Source organism: Podarcis muralis, chromosome 1 (genome assembly GCF_964188315.1).
Source record: "Podarcis muralis chromosome 1, rPodMur119.hap1.1, whole genome shotgun sequence".
In the NCBI taxonomy this organism is placed as follows: Eukaryota; Metazoa; Chordata; class Lepidosauria; order Squamata; family Lacertidae; genus Podarcis; species Podarcis muralis.
The window spans coordinates 111,840,291-111,868,260 of record NC_135655.1 but is presented as its reverse complement, the minus strand read 5'-3'; the positions used below and the strand labels follow the sequence as shown (position 1 = coordinate 111,868,260).

The 27,970-nt window shown below is 44.3% G+C and overlaps 1 protein-coding gene across 3 annotated transcripts in view; it reads right to left on the bottom strand.

The window, feature by feature from the left end:
• Positions 1–27,970, bottom strand: part of PDE1A (phosphodiesterase 1A) — a 146,821-nt gene that overhangs the window by 25,663 nt on the left and 93,188 nt on the right. For all 3 annotated transcript variants that reach the window (XM_028748132.2, XM_028748103.2, XM_028748121.2), the window contains exons 2-7: positions 17,653–17,766; positions 10,216–10,398; positions 9,135–9,201; positions 2,771–2,887; positions 1,471–1,611; positions 9–109 (exon numbers count right to left, since the gene is read on the bottom strand). In XM_028748132.2, the coding sequence (XP_028603965.1) occupies positions 9–109; positions 1,471–1,611; positions 2,771–2,887; positions 9,135–9,201; positions 10,216–10,398; positions 17,653–17,766 (723 nt within the window). The remainder of the gene's footprint in view (positions 1–8; positions 110–1,470; positions 1,612–2,770; positions 2,888–9,134; positions 9,202–10,215; positions 10,399–17,652; positions 17,767–27,970) is intronic.

The window sequence follows — 27,970 nt, the reverse complement described above, 5'->3', positions numbered from 1 at the left end:
CAGCTTACCTGGTCTGGATGTGAAAGTTGTTCGTAGTCCCGGTGTGCTCGTAGTCATGGATTGTAGCTGCAAAGATCATTGCTAATATTTCCAGTTCGGTGAGCCAGTGCTAGTCAACAACAAGAACAAAACCTTCCATCATATGAAGTACAAATAGTTCATCTCTGGCTAAGTTGTTTTGTCTTATAGAATCCTACTCTTTCTTAATACAGAGCAGGGATGGGGAACTTGATGTCCTCCAGATGTTGCTGGACTACAACTCCCATTGTCCATGACAGAGACGGCCCACTCATGAGATTGGGTGAGGTGGCTGCTTCAGGCAGCACCACTTAAGGGGCATCACCGGGCTCTGCCATCCAGTTTTGCTGCTTTTCTCCCTGGCCTCTAGGGGCAGAGAGGAACTGGTAGCAAAACTCTGTAGAAAACTCCCCCTGCACCCAATGAGGGAGACTCCTTACAGAGTTGGCGCCCATATCGTGGGGGCGTTTTGCCTCAGGTTCTGAGACATCTTGGGCTGCCCCAGTCCCTGACCATTGGCTATGCTGGTTGGGGCCAAAGGGAGCTGCAGTCCAAGAAGATTTGGAGGGTCACAGGATCCCCACTACCGGCTTAGCCTGTCTTTTGTGCTATCATATTCCCATACGACTAGAAAGGTTGTAGGAAGTGGTCCATAACCTTTGCACTTATCGATGTTGTCTTAAACCTCAAGCCACATATACCTCAAGACACCATACAGCTTTCCTAGCATCTTGCTCCTCATTCATTTCTGCTATGAGGATACTCATAAATAGCCAAGGATAAAAGGTTCGGGCTGGCATTCTGTTAGTCTCTGGGTGGAGAGAGAGCTTTAAAAAAATGCATGGACCATGAGAGAGTTGGCTACCATCAAAAGCTTTATTTTAGTGACTCCAAAGTCATAGTCAAATGCTGAGTCAATAGCTGACATTTGAGCTGCCTTTGAGCATCCCTAAAGGTGCTGTGGGTTAAACCACGGAGCCTAGGACTTGCCAATCAGAAGGTCGGCGGTTCGAGTCCCCACGACGGGGTGATGTCCCGATGCTCAGTCCCTGCTCCTGCCAACCTAGCAGTTCGAAAGCACCTCAAAGTGCAAGTAGATAAATAGGTACCACTCTGGTGGGAAGGTAAACGGCGTTTCCGTGCGCTACTCTGGCTCGCCAGAAGCGGCTTAGTCATGCTGGCCACATGACCCGGAAGCTGTACGCCAGCTCCCTCGGCCAATAAAGTGAGATGAGCGCCGCAACCCCAGAGTCAGTCACGACTGGACCTAATGGTCAGGGGTCCCTTTACCCTTTACCTTTAAAGGTGCTCTTTGGATTGTGGCCTCTGGTTTGCCTACCCTCAAAAAAACATATATATTTGCAGTATGTCTCCCGCCAGTGTTCACTAATAGGTTGCATTATGTCACCACATCCCGATCCTCTGGGCTCAGACCAGTTCATTATTTCTTACCATGATCCCCGTAAGAAGCATGATGCAATGCACAGTGTGGGTGACATCAGCGGCGTGGATTAAGTTGTGGTAAGGGTTTCGGTGTTTGCTGTAGCCAGTTTCCAACGCTTCTCCAAACAAAATAAGGCTAGGAACAGGGATCTACAGGAGGCAAGCACAAGTAATAATCACCAGGGTCACCAGCAGATTTGAGGGTGCTAATTCTGCCATGGAGACTCTTGAGAGTCCCATGGACTGCAAGAAGATCAAACCTATCCATTTTTAAGGAAACCAGCCCTGAGTGCTCACTGGAAGGACAGATCCTGAAGCTGAGGCTCCAATACTTTGACCACCTGATGAGAAGAGAAAAGACCCTGATGTTGGGAAAGAGAAGGGGACTACAGAGGACGAGATGGCAGGACAGTGTTCTCAAAGCTACCAGCATGAGTTTGACCAAATTGCAGAAGGTAGTGGAAGACAGGAGTGTCTGGCGTGCTCTCGTCCATGGGGTCACGACTAAACGACTAAACAACAACAACAACAACAACAAATTCTGCCATGCCATCTTCCATCCTGAGTTTTCAGCCAGCTTGTATACAACCGGTACCTACAGATACAACATTTAGCAACAACCCATAATCCTCCTGTGCTGAGACGGACAACAGGTGACAGGTTGTGATTTTTTCCTTGATTTTATTGTTTTGTCCTTTTGTAAAGCACCTTGAGGTTGTTGGTTTTTTTGTTTTTGTTTTTACAATCAAGCGGCATATAAATTTTATGATAATTTAATTACAATACACAAGTGTTTACACAGAGTATTTAGCAACAAATAAATAAATAAATAACATGAAATAACTTCCTTTGGGTGTGTATATGTGCAAAATGTTTCTTTGCAAGTTAACAATATGCCATAATTCCCATATCTGGTATCTTATAGCAGTTGTATATAACAAAGCAATCAACACAATAACAAAACAATATGGATGTAAGTAATCACCACACCATTCAGATTCTCTGTAAATAAGGATAAAAAAGACCCTAGAGGAGAGGGAAGAAGAGAGAAAGAAAAAGCGAAGAAGAAAAATGAGAAGAGAAGTGAAAAGACAAGAAGAAAGAAAAAGAGAGCGAAATGATAATATAATTATCTTACTCAAATTACTTAATGTGCCATTGAATTTCATCTTGTCCTTTGTCATTCTAGTAATGAATAGAATAAATATTCTCTAGTTCTCTGTAAAGAAATCATATGCCTGTTTTCCCTTCTCTGGCATATGTTTAGGTGTGGGTAGATGTGGTAGTTCTTTATGGGAAAGCCTCTTACCTTGAAACGGTTCAATAGATCATATCTGGTAAATAATTCATACATCATAAATTTCAGGCTGTGTCCCCCACTTGCATCATTTAGGGCAAACACGTCAAAGGACCATTTATCAACATCCTGTAAGAGAATTTTGCGGAAGGGGGATAATTAAGGATTTGCATACATTCCCCACCGATAGGAGACAGAAAATTCAGGGGAGGGGCAGCAATTAAACTGTGTTTCATTCAAGCAACAAGCACTATTTGAGAATAAGGTATGGCAAATCTATAGACCTACCCATACCCGTGAAGGAGGTCCTCATCATTGTACCACAGTTACTTGAAAACTAGTATGCCACAACAACACGCGAGAGGACCTATTCAGTCCTGGCACCCCATTTATGTAATACTCTTCCTTCCCTGACATGGCCAATGGCACTGAGTTCTTGAGTTTTCAGTGCTCAGTCTTAAACATGCTCAGACCTGGCTGGATCATGTTTACGAAGTAATTTGCACTCAATAACCTGTTTCCCTGACATCCCATAATTGTCAGGGAATCATATTGGCACCAGAAATGTTCTTACCACATATAAGTCTTTTGTCTCTTGGATTCCCCAACTTGCTCTGTGGGCTGAAAACCAAAATGTGTGTGGCAAAGGACTCTTGCTAGACTGTGATTCCTGCTGCTGCTGCTCTGCTGAGTGTCTGGTGGGCCGCTCCCTTTTCTGCCAACTCCATCTGGCCTAGGGGGCGGAGCCTGCACTCACCGCCACAGCATAAGAGGCCGGAGAGAGGCCTCCGGGACATCACTGCTGCTGCTGCTGCTCTGCTGAGTGTTTGGTGGGCCGCTCCCTTTTCTGCCAACTCCATCTGGCCTAGGGGGCGGAGCCTGCACTCACCGCCACAGCATAAGAGGCCGGAGAGAGGCCTCCGGGACATCGCTGCTGCTGCTGCTCTGCTGAGTGTCTGGTGGGCCGCTCCCTTTTCTGCCAACTCCATCTGGCCTAGGGGGCGGAGCCTGCACTCACCGCCACAGCATAAGAGGCCGGAGAGAGGCCTCCGGGACATCACTGCTGCTGCTGCTGCTCTGCTGAGTGTTTGGTGGGCCGCTCCCTTTTCTGCCAACTCCATCTGGCCTAGGGGGCGGAGCCTGCACTCATCGCCACAGCTTGAGGGCCTCCATCAAGGCCTCTGAGACACTGCTGCTGTTGCTGCCTGCTTGAGTGTTGGGAGGACCGCTCCCTCTCCTGCCAATTCCATCTGGCCTAGGGGGCGGGGCCTGCACTCACCACTACAGTTTAGAGGCCTGAGCAGCTACCTGCAGCAAGTGACAAAATGGTTTTAAATGCTTTAACTGCTTTTAATTTGCTGCACCTTAAATGGTGGTGGTTGTTTTTTATAATGTTTTATAATTTTATAATTTTATTTCTGTTTGCGGTTGGTTAAGTATTTAGTTAGGGTGGGGAACAGTTTAATTTTAGCACTATTGTTTTTTGCTGTGCTTCTATTTTTATTATTCTGTTAAGTTATTATATAGTTTGTATTTTGCCTTTTAAGGGGAAGGGTCAGGGCTGCCTGGGAGTGGGCCTCAGCCAATAGAATGGCTGGGGCAGGTTCCACAGGAGGGAATGTATTGGGACACCCGATCTCAGTGATCACGGGCCGGAGGAGGAATTACGCTAAGACCAGACCATGTCATTACCGAGGAGGCAGGTTTAGTCGTTGGTTGAGGACTATCCCTGCCTCCAGGTCTGGTCCTGACCGGAAGGATACTGGAATCAGCAAGGGAAACCCACATGACCTGAAAGTGTTGCTGTGCAATGCCAGGTCAATGATGAATAAAACTACTGCCATCCACGACCTGATTGTGGATGGAGGATTTGACCTGGCATGTGTGACAGAGACCTGGTTGGATGAGGCAGATGGGCCTGCCCTTGCCGCTGCTTGCCCACCAGGTTTCTCTTACGCACAGCAACCCAGGTCATGTGGGCGGGGAGGGGGGGTTGCAGTGATTTTTAGGAAGTCATTAGTCTGCACCAGGCGTCCTATTGGGAAGACCCAATTTTCTGAGTGCATGTTCTGGAAGTTGGGCAATAGGGGCAGTACAGGATTCCTTTTGGTGTACCGACCTCCCCGCTGCACCAAGGATTCCCTGTCCGAGCTGCTTCAGGTCGTGGCGGATATGCTCCTGGAGACACCTAGCTTGGTTGTCCTGGGGGATTTTAACATCCATGCCGACACGACCTTACAAGGGGCCGCTCGGGACTTCGTGGAAAGCATGGCCTCCATGGGGCTGTCCCTGAATAAGTTTGGCCCAACCCATAGCCGCGGACATGCCTTAGACTTGGTGTTTACCTCTACAGATGTTGGTGATCTGACATTATCTAAAAGCGAAACAAAAGAAGTGCCATGGTCAGATCACTTCCTGGTGCAACTGGACTTCTCCGCGACCCTTCCCCTCTGCAGGGAGGTGGGACCGATTCGGATGGTCCGCCCCCGCCACTTAATGGATCCAATTGGTTTCCAGAGAGTGGTAGGGGATGTTTTATCCCAAGTTGATGGCCTTTCAGCTGATTCCCTGGTGGCCCGCTGGAATGCGGAGTTAACCAGGGCTATTGACTGTCTGGCTCCGAAGCGCCCTCTCCGATTGCATGGAGCCCGGACAGCCCCGTGGTTTTCCCCGGAGCTGAGGGTGATGAAACAATCGTTGAGACGGCTAGAGCGCCGGTGGCGGAAAACTCATTCTGAATCAGACCGGACACGGGCTAGAGCTCAACGTCGAGCCTACCAAGTGGCAATGGCAACGGCGAAGAGGGCCTTCTTCACCGCCTCCATTGCATCTGCAGAAAACAGCAGCAGGAGACTTTTTCAGGTAGTTCGCAATCTATCGGAACCACCTGCACCACCGGGGCCTGGTAGGGACCCCAAGATCTCCTGCAATGCTTTTGCAAAGTTTTTTGCAGATAAAGTCGCTCAGATTCAGAAGGAGGTAGACTCCACCGTGGGAGCAGGGCCAGGGTGGGAGAGTGCTAGAGTTCTGTCTGGTCCTGTTACATGGGATCAATTCCAATCTGTTACCTCCGAGGATGTGGACAGGCTGCTTGGACAAGTGAAACCGACCACCTGTCTCCTGGATCCTTGCCCATCCTGGCTGATAAAAGCGAGCCGGGAAGGACTGGGCGATGGGCTCTGCGGGGTGGTGAATGCTTCCCTCTATGAGGGAGCCTTCCCAGACCCGCTGAAAGAGGCGGTCATTAAACCGCTTCTTAAAAAAACATCTTTAGACCCAGCCAATTTGGCCAACTATCGCCCAGTCTCAAATTTACCATTCTTGGGCAAGGTGATTGAGCGGGTGGTTGCCAGACAACTCCAAGCACGCCTGGAGGATGCGGACCATTTGGATCCCTTCCAATCGGGATTCAGGCCTCACCATGGGACTGAAACTGCCTTGGTCGCGCTGGTTGATGATCTCCGGCGGGCTAGGGACAAAGGTGAGAGCTGTTTCCTAGTTCTGCTGGATCTCTCAGCGGCCTTTGACACCATCGACCATAACATCCTTCTGGACCGTCTAGAGGGGCTGGGAGCTGGGGGCACTGTTATACGGTGGTTCCGCTCCTTTCTCCTGGGCCGTGTCCAGAAAGTGGTGGTGGGGGATGAGTGTTCAGACCCCTGGGCTCTCACTTGTGGGGTGCCTCAGGGTTCCGTCCTCTCCCCCATGCTTTTTAATATCTATATGAAGCCGCTGGGAGAGATCATCAGGGGGTTTGGGCTGGGTGTTCATCAGTATGCAGATGACACCCAGCTCTACCTCTCCTTTAAATCAGAACCAGTGAAGGCGGTGAAGGTCCTGTGTGAGTGCCTGGAGGCGGTTGGAGGATGGATGGCGGCTAACAGATTGAGGCTGAATCCTGACAAGACAGAAGTACTGTTTTTGGGGGACAGGGGGCGGGCAGGTGTGGGGGATTCCCTGGTCCTGAATGGGGTAACTGTGCCCCTGAAGGACCAGGTGCGCAGCCTGGGAGTCATTTTGGACTCACAGCTGTCCATGGAGGCACAGGTTAATTCTGTGTCCAGGGCAGCTGTCTACCAGCTCCACCTGGTACGCAGGCTAAGACCCTACCTGCCCGCAGACTGTCTTGCCAGAGTGGTGCATGCTCTAGTTATCTCCCGCTTGGACTACTGCAACGCGCTCTACGTGGGGCTACCTTTGAAGGTGACCCGGAAACTGCAATTAATCCAGAATGCGGCTGCTAGACTGGTGACTGGGAGTGGCCGCCGGGACCACATAACACCAGTTCTGAGAGATCTGCATTGGCTCCCAGTACGTTTCCGAGCACAATTCAAAGTGTTGGTGCTGACCTTTAAAGCCCTAAACGGCCTCGGTCCAGTATATCTGAAGGAGCGTCTCCACCCCCATCGTTCAGCCCGGACACTGAGATCCAGCGCCGAGGGCCTTCGGGCGGTTCCCTCATTGCGAGAAGTAAGGTTACAGGGAACCAGGCAGAGGGCCTTCTCGGTAGTGGCTCCTGCCCTGTGGAACGCCCTCCCAGCAGATGTCAAAGCAATAAACAACTATTTTACTTTTAGAAGTCATCTGAAGGCAGCCCTCTTTAGGGAAGTTTTTAATGTTTGATGCTGTACTGTTTTTAATATTCAGTTGGAAGCCGCCCAGAGTGGCTGGGGAAACCCAGCCAGATGGGCGGGGTATAAATAATAAATTATTATTATTATTATTATTATTATTATTATAATATAGATTTTGGGACTGTTTATTTGAAAAACACTCTCATCTCGAAACCTTTCTGCATATAAGCTACCACTTCAGTTAGAAGGAATCATGGGGTGGGGGTAGCCTTGCTGAAAAAGAACACCTGAAGGAGCGTCTTCACCCCCGTCATTCAGCCCAGACACTGAGGTGTCTTCTGGCAGTTCCCTCACTGCAAGAAGTGAGGTTAAAGGGAACTAAGTAGAGGGCCTTCTCGGTGGTCGCGCCCACCCTGTGGAACACCCTCCCATCAGATGTCAAGGAAATAAACAACTATCTGACTTTTAGAAGACATATGAAGGCAGCCCTGTTTAGGGAACTTTTTAATGTTTGATGCTTTATTGTGTTTTTAATATTCTGCTGGGAGCTGCCCAGAGTGGCTGGGGAAACCCAGCCAGATGGGCAGTGTATAAATAAATTATTATTATTATTATTATTATTATTATTATTATTATTATTATTGAAACAATAGCAATTATTACCTTTTTGAGCAACACCTCTCAAAACAGATACATCTTACCATTCCAATAATACCTAAATTTCATCACAACTAAGCGGAAGAAGCCATACAATCACAAACCTTTCATGAAAGCGGAAAAAACATTGCCTTGCGTGTGTATTTCATACTGGAATGCTTAGGAAATGGTTCGCTCAAGCAAGGGGTCAAGCTCAAGGCAGCATGGCCATTGGTCAGTAATGTGGGAAACTGTAGCGCAACAACACCTGGAGGACGCCAGGTTGGGGCTGGTTGTACTATATTCCAGTAGCTAGAATATATGGGTGGGATCCAGCTCCTCGAGCCCCATCACAAGGACTTCTGTTTGAGCAATGGGGCTTCCCAAACAGCACGTGTTAGAATTCCTGCTCCATGATTGCAGTCATGGGATTTTTGTCTATCACATGACAGTGTATGTTTTGACTCCACAGAGTGGGAAGTGATGGAGACAGGATGTTTGTGTTACTGTGTTCCATGAAGTGGGACTATTGTTCTTCGTTTTTTCTCTTTGCTGTCTGATGCTAGAGAGAGACGGAGCCATGCTGCAGTGCTCCATGTGTGTTTATATGTAAATAAAGTAGATTAGCCAAAATGCTGAGTTGCTGAGGTCTGTTACGCAAGCTGCGAAGGCTCTGCGGATCCCTAAGTGTGCCGGTGTTTGTTGGCATCGGTTGCTGTGATGTTCGGGGTGGATAAAGCTTTTGAAGCTCCTGAATGAAAGACCAGGAGGGAGAGAACATGCCAGTCGGGCATGTGTCTCTGCCAGGGTCCTACTTGAGTGTAGAACGAGCTCCTGACAGCATGTGTGGGGTGGAGAGCAGGATCATTCAATTAGGAAGGCCAAATTGCTTGCACTGCCCAAAGCAACATTTTCTCTTATAGCAAATATTTGTATGTTGCTTTCACTTACACCTGCAGTTGCAATCACAGTTTGTGCTAGTATATTTTTTGGTACATATTCCCTGGCTGTAGAAATGCATTGCAAAATTTGGGGAAGTGTGCATTTTGGCAGGTGGTTGTTTTGGTACGCATGCATTTAAAGGCAAACCGACCAAATTTGCACTGTCTGAAACTGCACTTCTCCCAAATCCCTACTTTGTAGTAAAGTCCACAAACTGATCTCACCTTAAAAGCTAACATCACTTCAGCTGGATAGGCCAAGCCGACCATGCTAGAGGTCTTTCGATACATTCTAGAAGAAAAGAAGCGTAAATGAAACAGCACCTGAAAACTAATGGTGATGTGTTTATGCTTTGGGGAGCAGTTCTGGAAAAGTTCCCCTTGCAATTTGAAGTTTGAAATTCGATATAAAAAGACCCTTAAAATCTCGTGAAAGATGGGAGCCAAAAATGTTTGCTCCCGAAAGCAAGGGAAGGCATACGCCAACTTACAATAGAATTTGTTGATATTTATATCTGATCTCTGCATTTTATGCCAATGTCCTTTCAATAGTGCCACATGCTTTTCTGTTTTTAAGATAACACTTTCTTGGTCAATGTGTGGTGAAACAGAATTTTAATGTTCTGTCTTTTTTAAAAAAACAAAACATTTTTTTAATAAGTTACATTTATTACTGAACAATTGTATTCCTATTCAACAAAACAATTCCCACTCACCCAACATCATTGTTTATAACTCAATTTATATACAATTACATTTTAAGGTTTAGTTTTATCCAATTTCACCCTCTCTAACATGTTTCTTAATATATTCTGCTGTTTTCTTACACTTCAAACCCTGCTGCGGTCTTCGCATATGGGAAACAACTTTTGAAGACAGATCTGAAATCTTGCTAAGTGCAAAGGCGGAACATTAAGTTTCTAGTCTATATAAGGAATTTTAATGTTCCGTCTTAGCACTTATCAAGATTTCAGACTTTTTCAAATGATCGTTACAAAGAGGACTAAAACAAATGAACTAACCCACCCATGGAGAAAAAAGAAATGTAAGATGCTACAAGCTTAACAATGGCCTGGCTTGCATATCATGGTAAGCCAAAGTATGGCTTATTACGGTTTAGGAACATAAGACAGACCACTGATCAGTCAAGCTCAGTGTTGTCTGCTGGCAGACTCTCTTAAGGGTTTCTCGGGGAAGACTTTACTAGTCTGCTCAGAGATGCCAAAGGGGTCTTTCATACTCAAGTCAGATGCTCTACCACTGAGCTATGCCACGTCCTCCTTGTTCTTATAAAGCCAGAACTCACCTTTCTACAAAAATCCCTGCTTGTACAGCATGCACAATGCTTCGAAACTTTGGTTTCTCCTCTGGCCTCCTTTTGGTCATCCCCATTTTCCTCGTGAAGGTGGACGCCAACCAATCCCGTACTTCCAGCGGGACTGCATCTGACTGGATATCCGACAGCTCATCCTCTGTATCCAAGAGTCTCCTGTAAATATATATCGGGTGCATGAATCAGTATAGAAGATCTGCAGACTTCAGAATAGGAAGGGGGAAATATGGACCAGGCGCTCAAAGCTCTTAGCTCAACCCAACCTTAGCTAAACCCAACCTGCAGCAGTTAAATGCATTATTACATAATTCTGGATTGTGGTGCAGAAAAGAACATAAAAAGACGTCTAGTGGATCAGGCCAAATGCCTACCTAATCCCATATCCTGTTTTCAGACTGGCCGGTTTTTTGTTTTGTTTTTTAAATGACATTAAAGATTTATTTTAAAACAAGGTATTATAATACAAGTGGAGAAACTTAGGTTATTTCAAAATTAATAAGCTAGTTTGCTGAATTCGTTTCACAGACGTTTCGGCTTTTTAGTTTGTTCCCTTTCTGAGGCGGCACTTTCCTTCAGGTACCCACCCCTTTAACAAATCCAACTCCTGAGGTAACTTTCAGTAATAGTCTTAAGGGCTCACAACCCCTCTTCCTTAACTGGGTTTTGGGAGTCTCTTCCTTCCTCAGAAGAGTCTCTCCCAGGCTGGTCAGTTTATGGAAACCCTGCAGGAAACACCTCAGCACAACAGTGCACCCCCACTTAAGAATGCCTTAAAGGGGCTTAATAGAATACAATAAGATCACCATCATTATGACCTAGGCCATCATTAAATGGAAAATATAAGCAGCTGACTGACGAAGATCGAAATCTTATCAGCAGCGTATCCCCAAATATCAAAAACAACTTTATCAGCACCCGAGACCATCCTCAGCCCGATAAACAGCAAACATTACAATCTTCGTTGATAATCTTGCATACTCATTTTAGGTTTCAAGACGGTTTCCTTTGGTATTCTGTTATATTCGGTTCCATTATATACTTTGCTGATGTTCCATCATCTACTCCAGGAAATGAATAATGAAGTGGGCATGAAGAGCTGCCCTGACTCTCTTCTCAGCTTGAAGAACTGATTACTTTGCCTTTCTCCGACATTGTTTGCTCTCGAAGGCCCACTTCTGCTTGGGAGAAGCAGCAGCTCAGGAGCACTTCAGCTAGCAAATGGGAAATAATATCTGAAGGACTTTGCTGTTATGATAATGGAATGATCGGCTACAAAATAGGAGGCGGGCAAGGAGGAAATAATCTAAGGCACTGGTCAGAGGATCGCAACCAAATTAAGACTACTTCAGTTGTGTTTTTGAGGACTACTTTTATAAGTATCTTGCCCATATATTTGGGGTGGGGGTGGGACTTTCTACCTGTGGTGGAACATACTTCACCATACTTCAGCCAGCATGGCCATACTGGCAGGGAGTTAAGAGGGTCTTGGTGCTCACCCACACCATACATTTAAAGACCACCCTTTAAGGCACTCTTGGGGGAGGGACTCCCTCCACCCCCAAGAATCCTAGGAATCACAGTTTGTTAAAGGTGCTGTTATGTACTGAGTTGAATAGGATCCAAAATGCAGCAGTCTGATTGGTCCTAGAACAATATTATTCAGAATGCAGCAGTCTGATTGGTCCTAGAACAATAGGGTCCAGAATGCAGCAGTCTGATTGGTCCACAGGAGCCACCCAATCCAGCTCCAGGTGGAAGTGAATCCACAACCTGATTGGCCTACAGGAGAATCTTGGAATTAGCCAATCACATGGGGCCCATTGTGTAAATAATGTATATAAAGCAGACATTCTGCGGGAACATTCATTCCTCCTCAACACTATGAGCTGAATAAAGAGCATGAAATCCACTCTCGACTCCGAGTATATTTCACTGCTGTGGACTGTAGCTCTGTGTGGTGGAAACAGCAGTTCCCAAGATTCCTTGAGCGAAGTCATGTGTTTTAAATGTTTCAATATATGGTGAGGATCTCGCCATAGTCCTAAAAATCTGGAGGGCACCTGGTTGGTGAAGGCTGTCATGGAAATGTCTGAGCATAAAAAGGGGGAAGAACTTCTTTTAGCTTATTCGTCTTCTTCTTTTTCATCCTCTTCTTTTTTTTCCTGTTTATGATCTTCCTCTTCTCTTTGTGACAAATTTGTGTCTAATGAGACCTCAGTAGTAATTCAAGCAAAAGGTTAAGAGAAAATCTAATTCCAAGGTGTTATTTGTTTCCTGGAAATTCAGTTACATCAAATGCATGCTGTGAGGTGCTGGAAGTGACTAAAAGACCTCTGCCTTCTCTTCAGCGGACACTGCAGGCAACCCCTCTATTATTGCTAATTATGGCAGGGCCTTGCCTGTGGAGGCAGACTGGTGAAGCAGCTGGCCTCAGGTGGCACATGGTAAAATTCAAATAGCAGGCAACATATCATAACTGTATTTAATTGTTCTGCATCAGTGTACACACAAATGATTAGGGACACAATTCTTCACCAGGCATCCAAACATCTTGGCCCATCTCTGCATATCCTCAACGAGCCACAATAGTTGACTTGTCTGACTCCAAACCTAGCTGGCTCTTAAATGGAGGATTTGTCCATTTCAGTTCTCTCGGTTTCTCCTTTTTCTAATCTTAAATTCTACATTTTCTATATTTCTGCAGCAATTCGGGGGGGGGGACATCTTCGTGAAAATTCTTTAGCATTTCAGCATCAATTTCTCCTAATAAACACAATTTTGTATGGATCTATAAATAAGTCAGAAATTAAATCATTATAACCACTGGCGGAGGAAGAGGGGGGTGGGGGAGCGCACCACCCCTGGCAGCGCGATCCTGGTGGGGTTCCATTGCGGCTGTGCCCCCACCTGTGCTGGGCGCCCTGCCCCCGTAGGTGGCGTGCCACGCCACCAGGACGCGCGCCAGCCCCGCCCCGCCTATTGTCTGCCCCTGGTGCTAGAGCATGAAGCTCCGCCACTGATTATAACATGCTAAGGAATATCACAAATAATTATTTTTTTGCTCTCCAGCACCATCTGGTGCTGCATGTTTACAACAAATTCAAAATGCCTTTTCTTTACTACAGTAATGTAGTGGGAAGTGGGAAGCCTGTGGCTTTTGCGGAGATTGATCGACTACAACACCCATAACCTCAGGCCATTGGGTTGCGCTGGCTGGGGCTGATGGGAGTTGGAGTCCTGCAAGCTGTGGGAGGTCCACAGGTTTGCCACCCCTGCTTTTAGGGGGTTTCAAGATAGGCTTCTCTCATTCTTTACAGGAATGTGTTACAATCCCACACTTTGGGATATACAGGTGCCCAGCAGCCCCAGCTCCAGGCCAGCAACATTCTCCGCTCCAGAACTGTGTTCTTCTTGTATGCAGCTGGTCAGAATAACCTCCCATGCAGCATTAAGATGCAAATGATGGCTACAGCACAGACCCTCCAAGTGTCCCTATTTTCCAGGGACAGTCCTGGATTTACAGATGCCATCCTGGTTTCTAAATAATAATAATAATAATAATAATAATAATAATAATAATAATATATTTATTTATACCCCACCCATCTGGCTGGGCTTCCCCAGCCACTCTGGGCGGCTTCCAACAAAATATTAAAATACAGTAATGCATCAAACATTAAAAGCTTCCCTAAACAGAATATCCTGCTTTCCCTTAGGACGTCCCTATTTTCACCAGAGCAATGTTGGAGCATGTGGTGAGATGTTCCTAATTTCATTGGAGAACTCTTGGAGGGTATGGAGTTATGCGACCTCCGAGCCAAGGAGATAAGTAGCTATACAACATTCAGAAGACATTTGAAGGCAGCCCTGTATAAGGAAGTTTTTTAAAAAAAAATGTTTAATGTTTTATTATGTTTTTATATATGTTGGAAGCCACCCAGAGAGGATGGGGTAACTCAGTCAGATGGGTGGAGTATACTACTACTACTACTACTACTACTACTACTACTACTATTATTGAATAGGATGTCCCTATTTTCATCAGAGAAATGTTGGAGGGTATGCTACAGTTTCAAATTTTAAATGTAAAGTTTCCGATCAAAGAAACTTAAAGTTTGGAATTACTTTGAATCAAATGCATTTCATATCTGCTGCCTCCTCCAACCTTCAGTAACAGGAAAAATACAATCAGGCCTTATTGATTTTTCCACTAAAAGCTATTACTTTCTAGGCAAGTGGGAAGCACACATATTAAACACATAATGGGGTCTGGACTAGCCAATTGTTACCCATTCTTATTTTGCTAGCTGGGGACTCCTGAAAATTTAACTCTTGTGACACAGGCCAGGGATTTACCTAGGCAAGTGCTCCCCAAATGCATCGAAGCGCTAGGCTGGCGGAACTGTGTAAAATGTTTCATTTGAATGTTCTCCTTGAATTTTTGGGAATATTTTAACAGTTCCCATTTGTGGTAATATAGCAGATGTTTTAGAAGAATGAAGAAGCAGAGGAGGGACAGTGGGGATTTTGCAAGCCAGTCTGAATGATGCATTTTGATATCCGGCTATATTAAAAAGATCTGGGGAGCTGCTTAATCAAAGTACATTCTGAACATTCTGAACCACGTGATCTGGAAGCACATCTTTGAGACTAAAAGTTTCAGAAGTGCAGCGTGAATTATCTACTTTAGCTCAATGTAGGGCCCCTTTTCCAAGCAGAAAATGCATGAATGTGACTTTGCAAAGCCAGTTATTTCATAGGGAATGTTTCTATTAGGTGAGAAATCTGTCATTCTTCCACGCTCCTTCAATTCTTAAATAAATTCAGAAGTATTTTAATATTTAGAAGATGGATGTTTCTCGGGGAGAATCAGTGAAGCCATTTCATGCACTGGAGTTTCTGCCTAGAAATAACTATATTGTGCAGAGTGCTCAACTGGGATCTGGGAGACCCAGGTTTAAATCTCTACTCTGTCATGAAGCTACAACATGCCGCCACATATACTCACCTCAGTAAGAAACTTATTTTGACAATGGCTTCATTTTTCAGCTTGCGGCAGTATCTTACAGAAAGGCACATAGTACACACAGGTGGCTGCTTGAATCAGTTGGGGTGAGGGGGCCAACCAGTGTTGCCCCCATGCTGATGAAGAAGAAAGGCTGGCCATTGTGACCTCATGTTGACCCTGCCTGCCAGAAGAGTGACAGGATCATGTCCCCTACAGCTGATTCTGCCCACCTAAAGGAGGAGCGGCCCCATGTGCCCCTCCCACAGTTAGTATGGTACATTAGAATAATGGGCCAGGATTTGGGAAATCAAGGATCAAATACTCACTCGGCGTTGAGGATAACCTTGGGCCTGTCACAGTCTCAACCTAATCTACCTCACAGGGATAAACAGGAAGGGGGAGAGCCCAAGCTTTATATGTCACCTGGAACTCCTCGAGTGAAAGGTAAGATCTAGATGTAATAATATGAATATAAATAACAGTAATAGCAATAGTTATGTTACACAAAGCTCCAATCTCTGAGGGGTGAGAGACTCCAGGGCTTCCAAGCACAGGAACAAAATCTTAGGAACTGAGCTCGCTTTGCTGCCACCCCCAAATATTTGAGGGTGCCAGGGCCCCCCAAAGTTGAGGGGAATTCTCATTCAAATGATGTTTGTGTGCCATGTCATGTGATCGATTATGCATGGTCCCCTCCAATATTTTATTCAAGTTGGCACCCTTGGTTCTAAGTGCTTTTCCAGGGTTCAGTTTTCTTTGAGTGAAGGTCAGTTGAAAACTGTGGTGTCTTTTGAGTCAATATGGTTTTATTTACACATATAGCATAGGATGGGAAGGGAGCTCACGACATTAACACCCCACAAGGTCTTGTTCCTCAATTTGCAACAGCTTTAGATCCAGCACAGAGCATGTCTCTGTCTCCTTCCAGCTCTCATGCACCATTCTGGCTATTGTTCTCCTTCATAGCAGCTAGCAGCTCAATGAAGGAAAGGAGGGGAGCTTATTCCCTTTCCTAGAAAGTGCCATCACTAATCTCATTCTTTGAGATGCTGATGAGCAGTTAACTGGCCAGCTAAAGCCTTACTTTGACAATGGGACTAGAGCCAGCGGTTTTCAATCTGTGGGTCCCCAGATGTTGCTGGACTACAACTCCCATCATCCCTGAGCTCTGGCCTTGCTAGCTAGGGGTGATGGGAGTTGTAGTTCAACAACATCTGGGGACCCACAGGTTGAGAAAGGCTGGTAGACTGAAGGTACAGGATGGAAGGTTAAGAGGGGACTCAGGGTCCGTCCAGACTGACCCCCCCCCCCGACTCATAATGTAACAACAGCAACAACAACAACAACAACAACACTGGTGCAAACACAATAACTATAGGCTATGACAAAAATTTGACTTGGACAAGAGCACAGAAATCTGTGTATGATGCAGAATTGTTGGATAATGGTGTCTACTCCTTTTCTATTAATTTTCATTTCTCAGCAGAGGTTACAGGAAATCACAGACAGGTTGTTCCTCTTGTTCTCTTATTTATTAACTCCAAATGTATCATGTTTAGTGTGCGCATATAATAAACAAGAAAGTCATACAAATCACACGTATCACACTTACTATATAACAAGGTTGGTTGGCTTCCTGGAATTATGAAAACACCAGACCTTAAATTTAATAAGGAAATAGGACCAAACACATACTCCAAATCCAAGTGATCCTAAAGACGTTTTGGCAGCCACACTTGGGAGAACATTCCATTCGATACAAAAATGTTGAGAAAGTCAAGACTGTGAAATGTAAAACTTAGGTAAACACGCTGGAAATTGGTCTTACACTAGATACAGTTTCATTGACATGGCTACCCTAAACATTATTTCTAACCGTAAAAATGAGACGCATGAAATTAGCTGTGAAACCATTTCAATAGAAGTCAAGTATGTACAAGGCTTGGGATGAAAAAAGAAAAGACTTTCTGCATGTGTACCCATACAGAAAGCTAATTAATCACAGATGTACTGAGAGACAAGTTCTAACGGTCAGAGTAATGGAACAACATTGAGCACCTTCTGTTCCCAAAAACATCTAATTCTATTGAACTGAGAATAAAGATCACAAAAAGGCACCATTCAACATGGTTAAGGACATTCTGGATTCTGAACTCAGAGGAATAATTCAAATATTTAGAACTGACCTTCTTTTTAGTGTTCAAAGCAACGCACCTACATTATCTCCAAAATGGATGCTGGCCTAAGGGTTACATTACCATCTTATTTTAGTCGTGACTTGTGCAGATGTGATGTAACTCAGAGAAGTCCTTCTTCCAATAGACAGGAGGTAGGATGAATGGAAAGCGAGACAAATATATCCAGCCAGATTCAGTCAATTGCCCCAAGTTCTGTAGACCTACCTTGTTTCGTCAATATATACAGCCTCCAGGACAGATGCAGCATATTCAATATTCTTCTTCAAATCGACCACATTAACGTCACCTTTCTCCAGCTGCTTCACCAAACATCTTAATCTGTAAAAAAAACAAAAACAAAAAACTGTGATTATTCAAGGCAAAACTAGTTGTCCTTTCCAAATCAGTATATTCCTTCAACTTCTGTGGAAGGTGGTTTCTGACAATGGGTGTTATTCGACTAAGTTTTACACCCATTAAAATTATTGAACTTTAGTGATGAGTGGTTCAGACATCCAGTGCTATCAAGCAATGCTCCAAGTGCCTCTGCAGTCGTCGATCTGACAGCTCGATGCAGGGGAACCACAACAAAGAAGCTTGACCCCAAAGGGAAAAGAAATGTGAGGTCTCCAATATTTATATGATGTATGGGAAACACACAGGGGCAGCAGAGAAGTGGTGTGTGTCAAATCGGAAGCATAGCTTAGGTCCATTAATTTCAGTGGGTCTACTGTGAGTAAAACTTAGTTCAATACTACCTCATATACCAAAATCCTAGACATAAAACTGGAAGGGACCCTAAGGATCACCCAGTCCTAGTCCAACACCCTGCAATGCCAGAATATGCAGTTGTCCCATATGGGGAATCGAACCTGCAACCTTGGCATTATCAGCACCATGCTCTAACCAACTGAGCTATCCAGGCTGACATCATTTTACCCAGAATCCAGGCCCCAAGTATACTCCATTGTACACCTGGAGCTCCACTACAAGTATGAAGACTTCATTCATTTCAATGAAAATGCACACAGACTATATCCAAAGGAATAGGAACTCCTGCCTGTGCTTTGGAAGGCATCTTTAGACTTGTGGACATCAAATTTGGGGGGTTTTAGACTTCAGGTCTTACCCTTGATCCTTGCCACAAGTCAAACTGCACCACATGGGATATATGAATTCATGTGCACTTGCAATTTACTTTGCACTAGTGAAAAAACACTTGGAACCTTTTTGGTTTTGGTCCATAAATTATCATAAATAAATTAAGTATGCCATCAATTCATGAAGGGGTTTTCCCCCCCCCTCCAACCCCTGCTGCTGCTGTCAGTGTCTGGCAACTCTATTTACCCGGTAGAATTCAAAGGCTTAGGATGTAGTCAATATGAAATTGAAATAAAGCAGCATGTTTTCAGGCTGTTTGTGATCATTAATTTTTGCCCCTCCAAGTAGCTAGATATAAACAATGCATGCACTTAATTAGAAAGAGGGAATTTGCAGCCTTCCAAATGCTGTTTGACCACAACTCTCATCAATATCAGCTAGCATTGCCAGCAGCAGTCAGGCATTATGGGAGTTGTAGTCCAATGACATCCAGAAAGAGACAAATTTCCCATCCTGCTTTTGAAGAATAATCATGTGTCATGGGGTGGGCAGGGCAGGATACCTTGCGACTGAACTAGTGGAAACAGAAAAGCATATGCTCGATCATAAATCACACAGACAAAAGTGTGAAAGTGATGTTGCATTTATACGGGAGAAAAATATCACCATGCAAACAGTAATACGAATTAAAGTTCACATTAAACAGTGGAAATATCCACAACCATAGTTTCCTTTTACTAAACCACGTTTTCTAAACTTCGGCCTCCAGCTGTTTTTGGACTACAACTCCCATCATTCCTAGCTAGCAGGACCAGTGGTGAGGGATGATGGGAATCATAGTCCAAAAACGGCTGGAGACCTAAGTTCGGGGAACCCTGTACTAAGCTGTTTATGCTAACCTCTAGAACAGACATGATTCCTAACCCATAAAGGTTTTTCTTCTTCATTTCCCACTCTCCCAAACTAAAATGCAGTCCAGGATTTTTGCTTTAAAGCACAACAGGGCAAGGGAGGAATGATTTTCAGAGTAAAAGAAAGAAAGAAAAAGGCCAGTATCACTTTTAATATGATTTCGTTAATACTCGTAAGACTACATCTGTGATCGTGCTCAACTTCTAATTGTGTACAAGCTCTGGGCAAAAGAGATACATTTTAAATGAGATTCAGCTTTAGTGGCCATTTAATTTCCTTTGAGAAAATTAGTTTTACACATTTCTTCCTCCTGTGTGAAGAATTAAGCTGTGCTGGTGCAGTCCCCTAGGCATAGTTCAGAGCCTACCTATAAAATGATAATTAATTGAAAATAATGAGGCCCCAAGGTACATCCTCTAGGATTTCGTTAGACCTGTGCTCAATATTTGATCAAGCTTGATTACACTTAATAAATGCAATACGAAAAACCTACGCAAACCTTTCCCAACTTCTGCTGAATGTTTGAAGTACCGCAGCACTGAAGTGCCCCAGTGTCATTTTCTGCCTGTTGATTAGTGCAAAGGCCAAAGGCTAGTACTTCTAGAGCAACTGCCCTTTTGAATGCTGCTTGCAAAACAACATCGATCCATTCTGGCTCTTCGCATTTACTTAAAGACAGAGAGTGGCAAATGGAGGTTGCCATTAGGGGTTATACCATAGCTGTCAACTTACAGATTTGAAAATAAGGGATCAGCAGCCAAAATAAGGGATTTTGCAAGCACAGGTATGTTCAACTTCTGAACCCCTCTGAGCCAAAGGCAGAAAGCCCAGCCAGCAGCCAAACGAAGCCTCAAGCGGTGGTTTCCACAGCGCAGCAACCCGGCAAAGGGGATGCAGCAAGGAAAACCACTGTCACCTCTCCGCTGGGAAGCGCTGAGCAAAGGCAAGTCCCCAGCAACGCGGCCGATTTGATCGGCACAAGGCATGCAAGCTCCACCCCCCCGTCGTTCTTAGACTCCTTATTGGGTGAGCAACGCAGCCAAGCAACACAGTTGGAGCCTCCCTCCTCCCTGGCCGGCAGGGAGGGAGGGAGAGAGCTGCTTCCTTTGAAACCCGGGAAATTTAAGGGACATCATCAATAAGGGACAGCAGCGGGACATGGCACTGGGATAAGGGACTTTCCCGCCAAATAAGGGACAGTTGACAGCTATGGGTTATATGCTTTCGAACACCCAAGGAATATTGAAGGAATAATAAGATCAGCCCGGTCCTATTCCATGCCCTCTGACACTCCACAGATGAAAATAGGGACATTTCTCACTCTTCTACAACTGACCCTCCTTGGACCCCCCCCCATTGTTGTGCGCCACCCTGTGCAGGACACAACACACAGTGCCAAGAGTTCCAGTTTGGCACTGCGACCATGGGAGCCCGGGTCTGAAATTTGTGGGTGCCCAGCACCTACATGGGGAATTTTGTGGGTTCTTGGGCAACCAGGACCCCAGGGAATTGGCACCTATGACACATGCCCTCCACTGTCCTGATAAAACCCCTTAATCCCAATTTCGTTTTATTCTTTGGAATTATAATAATAATAATTATAATAATAATTTATTATTTATACCCCGCTCATCTGGTTGGGTTTCCCCAGCCACTCTGGGCGGCTTCCAATAAAACATTAAAATACAGTAACCTATTAAACATTAAAAGTTTCCCTAAACAGGGCTGCCTTCAGATGTCTTCTAAAAGTTTGGTAGTTATTTTTCTGTTTGACATCTGGTGGGAGGGCGTTCCACAGGACGGGTGCCACTACTGAGAAGGCCCTCTGCCTGGTTCCCTGTAACTTGGCTTCTTGTAGTGAGGGAACTGCCAGAAGGCCCTCGGTGCTGGACCTCAGTGTCCGGGCAGAACGATGGAGGTCGAGACACTCCTTCAAGTATACTGGACCGAGGCCATTTAGGGCTTTAAAGGTCACCACCAACACTTTGGATTGTGCTCAGACTTGCAATTTATGGACTGGGCCAGTTCCCACATTCCTGTACACTTGATATCCAATTGCTCAACTCTGGGTGACCTATACAGTGGTACCTCGGGTTACATACTCAGGTTACAGACTCCACTAACCCAGAAATAGTGCTTCGGGTTAAGAATTTTGCTTCAGGATGAGAACAGAAATCGTGCTCCGGCGGCGCAGTGGCAGTGGGAGGCCCCATTAGCTAAAGTGGTGCTTCAGGTTAAGAACAATTTCAGGTTAAGAACGGTCCTCCAGAATGAATTAAGTTCTTAACCCGAGGTACCACTGTAATGCTTTGCGCTGCAATGGGTTCGTGCATGCAAAACACTGACTGAGAGCACTGCAGTCCTCATCCAGAGGTAAGTTTGTTTGAACCCACTGGAGCAGCTGGACAGTTTTAGATTCTGCTTTTGATGGCCTTCTGAGATCTCATTGGAAGTATTACTTCACTTACTTCAACATGTGATAAACCAGCCCTGTCGTGTTCTGTTCATTCTGCCAAGTGGTGCCCTGGACGCCCATTGCAAAGCCCTGCCCAGCTGTATAGTCAACCAGATTCCATGGGCTCGTGGCGAAATTGGTACAAGATGAGCATTACATCTCCATCCTTCTTTTAGGACCATACTGGTTTTTACTGTAGATCCATTTATGAGAAAACACTTTTACAATTCTGCCTCCGACATGCCTTTTCAGACTTGAGTGGCAGTAGTACATACAACCCGTTTCTGGCCCCAGGTAAATTTGGCTGTTGTTTTTAGTTTGGAAAAAGCTGTGTTTTGGAAAGTTTTTAAAATTGCATGTTCTTTTTTTTAAAAAAAAATAGTAATTTAACTGATCTATGCAGTAGCAGACCAAGTTATTACCCTTGATTTAGCCTGCGATGGAATCTTCAGGGAAGTTTTTTTAAAAAATCTGCTCAGAAAATGCAGCTAACTTTTCTTAATGCTGATCTTGCCTGTGATAAGGTATGTTGACAGTCCACTATGTGTGTGGTGCTTCTTTGGTTCCTTTGAGATTTCAAGTTCCATTTGAGTAATGGATGTCCCGACAAAGTTCTTTATAGCTGCTTATTTCATTATATCTGCATCTATCACGCCAAGGTAAATTGTACACAAACGCCTTTCACTTGCATTTGGCTGGAAGACACAAATTATCTTTCTTTGTATGTGCATTTTCAATAGCTTGAGTGGGTGGCTTGCGCGCGCGCACACACACACAGACATTGAAGATTTTACCAGTGAAAAATACCTCTTGGACAAAAATACCAAACCTTTTATGAAATCCATTATGTCTTCCCAACAAGAGTAGAGCTATGATAAATACTTTGAGCATTGCATGTACGAAAAGACATTTTATAAATTACTAATCAGGACACAAAACTAGCCAGTTTCAACCTGATTTGTCATCTAATGGTTGAATCCAGCTCAGGCACCCTCACGCATTGTGCTTTGCATATTTCGCCCATCTAGAGGTGGAGGCGGCAATAGTAGTGAGTGAGTAAGCGGGAAAGGTGGGAGATTGGCAAAAAAAATTGCCTCTCTCCCTCCTCTAAGGATGTCTCATCCCCACTTTTGCAATATGAGTGAGGTTCTAAGGTTTTAAACCATCTTGACTATTGAGCTCATGCATTAGATCACAATGTTGCCAAGTGAGAGCAACCAATCAGATAACTGGACGAGCTGATGTCAAGAGCGATATTTATTCCCAAGGTTACCGCTGATGTTAAAATAGAAGCCACACAGAGACAAATGATTACTTAAGATTTTGAGTATGCCTAAGAGGTGAGATGTGAAGATGAAGGTGGCGGGAATTAGGCAGGGAGGAACAGGGGACTCATCTTGACCTGCCAGGTCTTGAAAGTTTTGGATAGGTGGAGAAGCATTCAGCCATGGGACTCATAGAGTTGTAGAATTGGAAGGGACCACTAGAGTTACCTAGTCCAACCCTGAGATTAAAAGGCTCATGCTCTACTGACTGAGCTATCTCAGGACGGAAGCTATAGAGTCCCAGTTCTGAGGCTGTGGCGCAAGGTGACTGTTCCACTTCCAAAAAGGGACCATAATACATATTTTGTCATGTGACAAAGGTATTTGAGAGCAGAAGCAGTAAAGGAGTCTAGAAATGTTGTGAAATGCTGAAAAGCTGCAGAATCATTTAGCATGCTGAATCACTGTGACTCATCTTGAGGATGACTCATTCCCTGTACAGTGGTACCTCGGGTTAAGTACTTAATTCGTTCCAGAGGTCCGTTCTTAACCTGAAACTGTTCTTAACCTGAAGCACCACTTTAGCTAATGGGGTCTCCTGCTAACCGCCATGCCGCCACTAGTGCGATTTCTGTTCTCATCCTGAAGTAAAGTTCTTAACCCGAGGTACTATTTCTGGGTTAGCGGAGTCTGTAACCTGAAGTGTATGTAACTTGAAGTGTATGTAACCTGAGGTACCACTGTATAAGTATTGTATCTGCTTGCAGGCAGACTCAGTGTCTCTCTCAGTCTATGTCTCTCTGTGTGTAAGGTGGAGCCTGTACTCTGTGAAGCCTGTGCTCAATGGAGACTCTGTGTGAGTCAGTAACTCTGTGTATGCTCTGAAGCTAGTTTAATCGTCTGTTCGCCGTGCTGTTACAGTGGTACCTCGGGTTACAAACACCTCGGGTTACAAACACTTCGGGTTACAGACTCCGCTAACACGGAAGTAGTACCTCAGGTTAAGAACTTTACCTCAGGATGAGAACAAAAATCGCACTCTGGTGGCACGGGAGGGACTGGTTAAGTTCGTAACCAGAGGTACCACTGTATTTGCAAATGAGTTTATTTTAACTCAGTAAAGCTTTTATTCTTTTACTGAAGAAGACTCTGCATTATTAATTTACGGTGCACGTCATATTTATCCAATAATGCATTATGAAGTAGAGCTGGACATAATCTGAATGCACAGTGTAACGCTGAAAAGAAAAGAAAACCAAACCCAGAGCAGTTAAGAACAGGTCAAAAAAATCACAGAAGGGCAAAAGATGTATGGTTAAATAAGTGGGCATTGGTGGTGTTTTTCATTTCCTGAGCTAATAAATGTAGCTGACATATCAGCGAGAACAGCATGTGGAGCCGGTTAAGGCCAGTCCATGGGGAGCATCTGTGTGCTGAGTATCACCAAGAACATCTTTAAGGTTTCATAATGATTCCTCTTATCAGCACAGCTAATTAAGCTGGCAGAAATGCTGCTTCAGTTCAGGGGGTCAGCAGCTCACTGTTACAGAAAAGAAAACTCACCTGCGACATTTAAAAAGAAAGAGTTGTCAGATTTGGAGGCCGGACATCTGAGGAAACCATACATATGCGCGTTTTTGAGAGCCTTGCTCCCTTTGTACTGTGGTGTTGACACTGGTTGACACCTCTGTTAACTCTCATTTGTGGGAAATGCACAAAGGAAGAAATGAAACGTAACCTTTGACACTTGTTCCAATGGACATGCAGGAAGAATTCGCGACTCTTTCAGCACGTGGCACCCACTTCAGCCATGTGCTAAAGTGGTCATGTGTGCAAAGAAGCCTTCTGCGACAATTACAATGGAGGAGGGACCATTATGGTGGGTGGGATGTAGCAGATGAGGTAAGAAATACCCCTCTACTCCCCACCTGTGTTGCTTCCCTACACACCTGAAAGTGCGCACCATCACAGCTGGGGTATGTGATCTTTCTGGGCTTTGCAACTAGGAAGGAGAGATTAACCCTCCAGGAAAATTGTCCTCCCAAATTAGACTTGTAGAAAGTGAAAATGCTTTTTATAAGGCTAATGTCTCATGGCCAGTGGTGTAGCGTGGGTTGGCAGCACCCGGGGCTATGCAGGGGGTGAAAGGAAGGGGAAACGGAACAAGTAGGCATGCACATTCAACTGCCTAATGGCATCCACATCACCCAGGAGATCACAGCAGCACAGATAAGAAGAGTCGAATGGGAAGAATTCTGGGAAAAAGACTTAAAATTTACTGTGTGCTATCTGATTGAAGAAAACTTTATGAAAATGACTTACAGATGGTACCTGACCCCATCCAAATTAGCTAAAATAAATAAAAATAATAGCAACAAGTGTTGGAGATGCAAACAAAATGAAGGAACCTTATTCCACAAATGGTGGACTTGTCCCCAAATTACGAAAAAACTTGCGACATGATTTATGAGGAACTTTAAAAAAAAAGCTAAAATATACATTCTTAAAGAAACCTGAAGCTTTTTTATTAGGCATTTTAACGATAAGCATTCCAAATGAAAATAAAAGTGTCTCTTTATGCAACAACAGCAGCCAGAATGTTAATAGCAAAATACTGGAAAAATGAGTTAACACCAACAAAAGACAAATGGCAGTTAAAGTTGTATGAGTACCTTGAGCTAGCCAAAATGACAGAATTAATAAGAAGTCACTCAGGCAACAGGGTTAAAAAAGAATGGGATTGCTTTAAAAATTATGACAAAATATGGTTCCAACAACAACACTTGGTTGTGCCTAGACTAACTTCACAGATATAAGGGAATTTTCTTTTTTAATAATGGAATGCAGATTATTTAAGTGTAAGAGAAATGTGGAAACTGCAAAGAGATAGGGGGAAGTCAATTAACATATAAGGGACTCAAACCAGTTTAGTGAAATAGAAAGAATGTGATGGTAAAGAAAAAAAGAAAAGATGGAATATGAAGGTAATGTCTTTCTAGGAATTTTGGGTATAGAATATTCAAATTATGGTTTGCACTCCTTAAATAATTTTGTGTATTTGACAAATATATTTTTCTTTGTCTTTTTTTCTTTTTTCTTTTCTTTTTCTTTTCATGTTTTCTTTTATGTATTGTTTTTCTTTTTGGTATATGTGGGTTTATTTATTTTCTGCTTTTTGTAAACTTTTAAAAAGAAATAAAGATTATAAAGAAAAAGAAAAAGAAAAGAAGAGTCATTCTGTTGTCTGGGGGTGTCACTTCCTGTTTCGCATGGAGAAGCCCTTTTCAACGGAGCCCAGTGACAGAAGCACACGGCTGTATTGAGGCAGCACCAGGTGTTGAAATTTTGCACCCCTAACAATTTTGCAACCAGGGCAGCTGTCCCTGTGCCCCTCATCACCACGTTATGCCACTGCTAGTGGCCCAGATGTGTGTGTGAGCACATGCGGATGTGCGATTGTGGTTTCTCCTGTTTGCAAATGTGCCCACGATTCCCAAGAATCAGCTGTAAAACAACTATTTTAAATGAACCATCACCGAGGGTTCAAGCCTCATAAGCCTCAGAAACCTCTTCCAAACAAAACTGCCGTTTGTTCTGAAAACATCTATTAAAACTTGGCTTCTACAGCTTGTGACTCATCACAGTTAATGCAGCCCATCAGGGATGGAGGGTCGTGCTCCACCTACTCACCCACCCAGCCCCATGTCTCAGAACTGCAAAAAAAAAAAAAAAAAAAAAAAGGTTGAGGCTCTGGGAGGACACAAATGTATTACAGAGTTGTCCTCAGCATGTTGGGCTACAAATGATACAGGATAATTTCAAATTACTCACCTGACATTCCCTACACACATACCCCTTGGAAGCTACGTTGTGCTTTCCTAACCCTCACATCTGTGTCAATATTCTTTGTTTAGACGTTTCTGTCTGGAAATGACTATTTGGATTACATAAAGCAGCAACATAATACTGACCAGTACCATAACATTGGGGGGGTGTTCCCCCCACCCGATTTAAAGAGATCTAGCACATTGAGTCTGGTGCAGAGATCTTAAGAAACATAGCCCGTGTGATCACACAGGTGAAATGAAAACAAGCGCTGCTATTTTTGCTTCTGTGGCAAAGGTGCCAGGGGCCCACCTGGCTGAACAGTAAAGCTCAGATTATTCATATTTACTAAGACATTTTTCAGCTTTTTCAGCTATCCTGCTATCTCTGGTGTGTTCAAATAATAATAAAAAAAATAGTAGTAAAAAGATAAAGATAAAATGTTTTTTTGACTGGTCAGTTCAATTCAAAATGTAAAATTCAGTATCCATGTTTCATTCCCGCCAACTGATTCTTCTTAGTCCTCCCCTTACATTTGCAAGGTTATTAAGTTTCACTAACAGTACTGAACCTTTGTGGCCACTGCTCCCTTTCCAATGCAACCCTTTAAAGCCAGGAACCTGAGGCTCTCCAGAAGTTGTTGGGCTCGCAGTCCCTTCAGCCCAAGCCAGCACAATTAATGGTCAGGGATGGTGGGAGCTGGAATTCATCAATATCTGGCAAGCCACAGGTTCCACAGACCAGCTTTAAAGTTACAAGAAGCCTGTCAGGTGCAAAAGTGACTCTCGAATCTGAAGTCTTGATGAAGCAACTCTGTATCCCTAGTCTCCATCCCTCTCTTTCTTTTCTTCTTGATGATAGGAAGACTTCTTGCACATCGTAATTTCTGCATAGTACTTCCTCTCGGCAATGTCTGCATTGCCTATTCTTTCTCAAGTTTGTGCTTTTCAACCCATGACCTGCTTTGGCCTCCATCCTTTAGCCA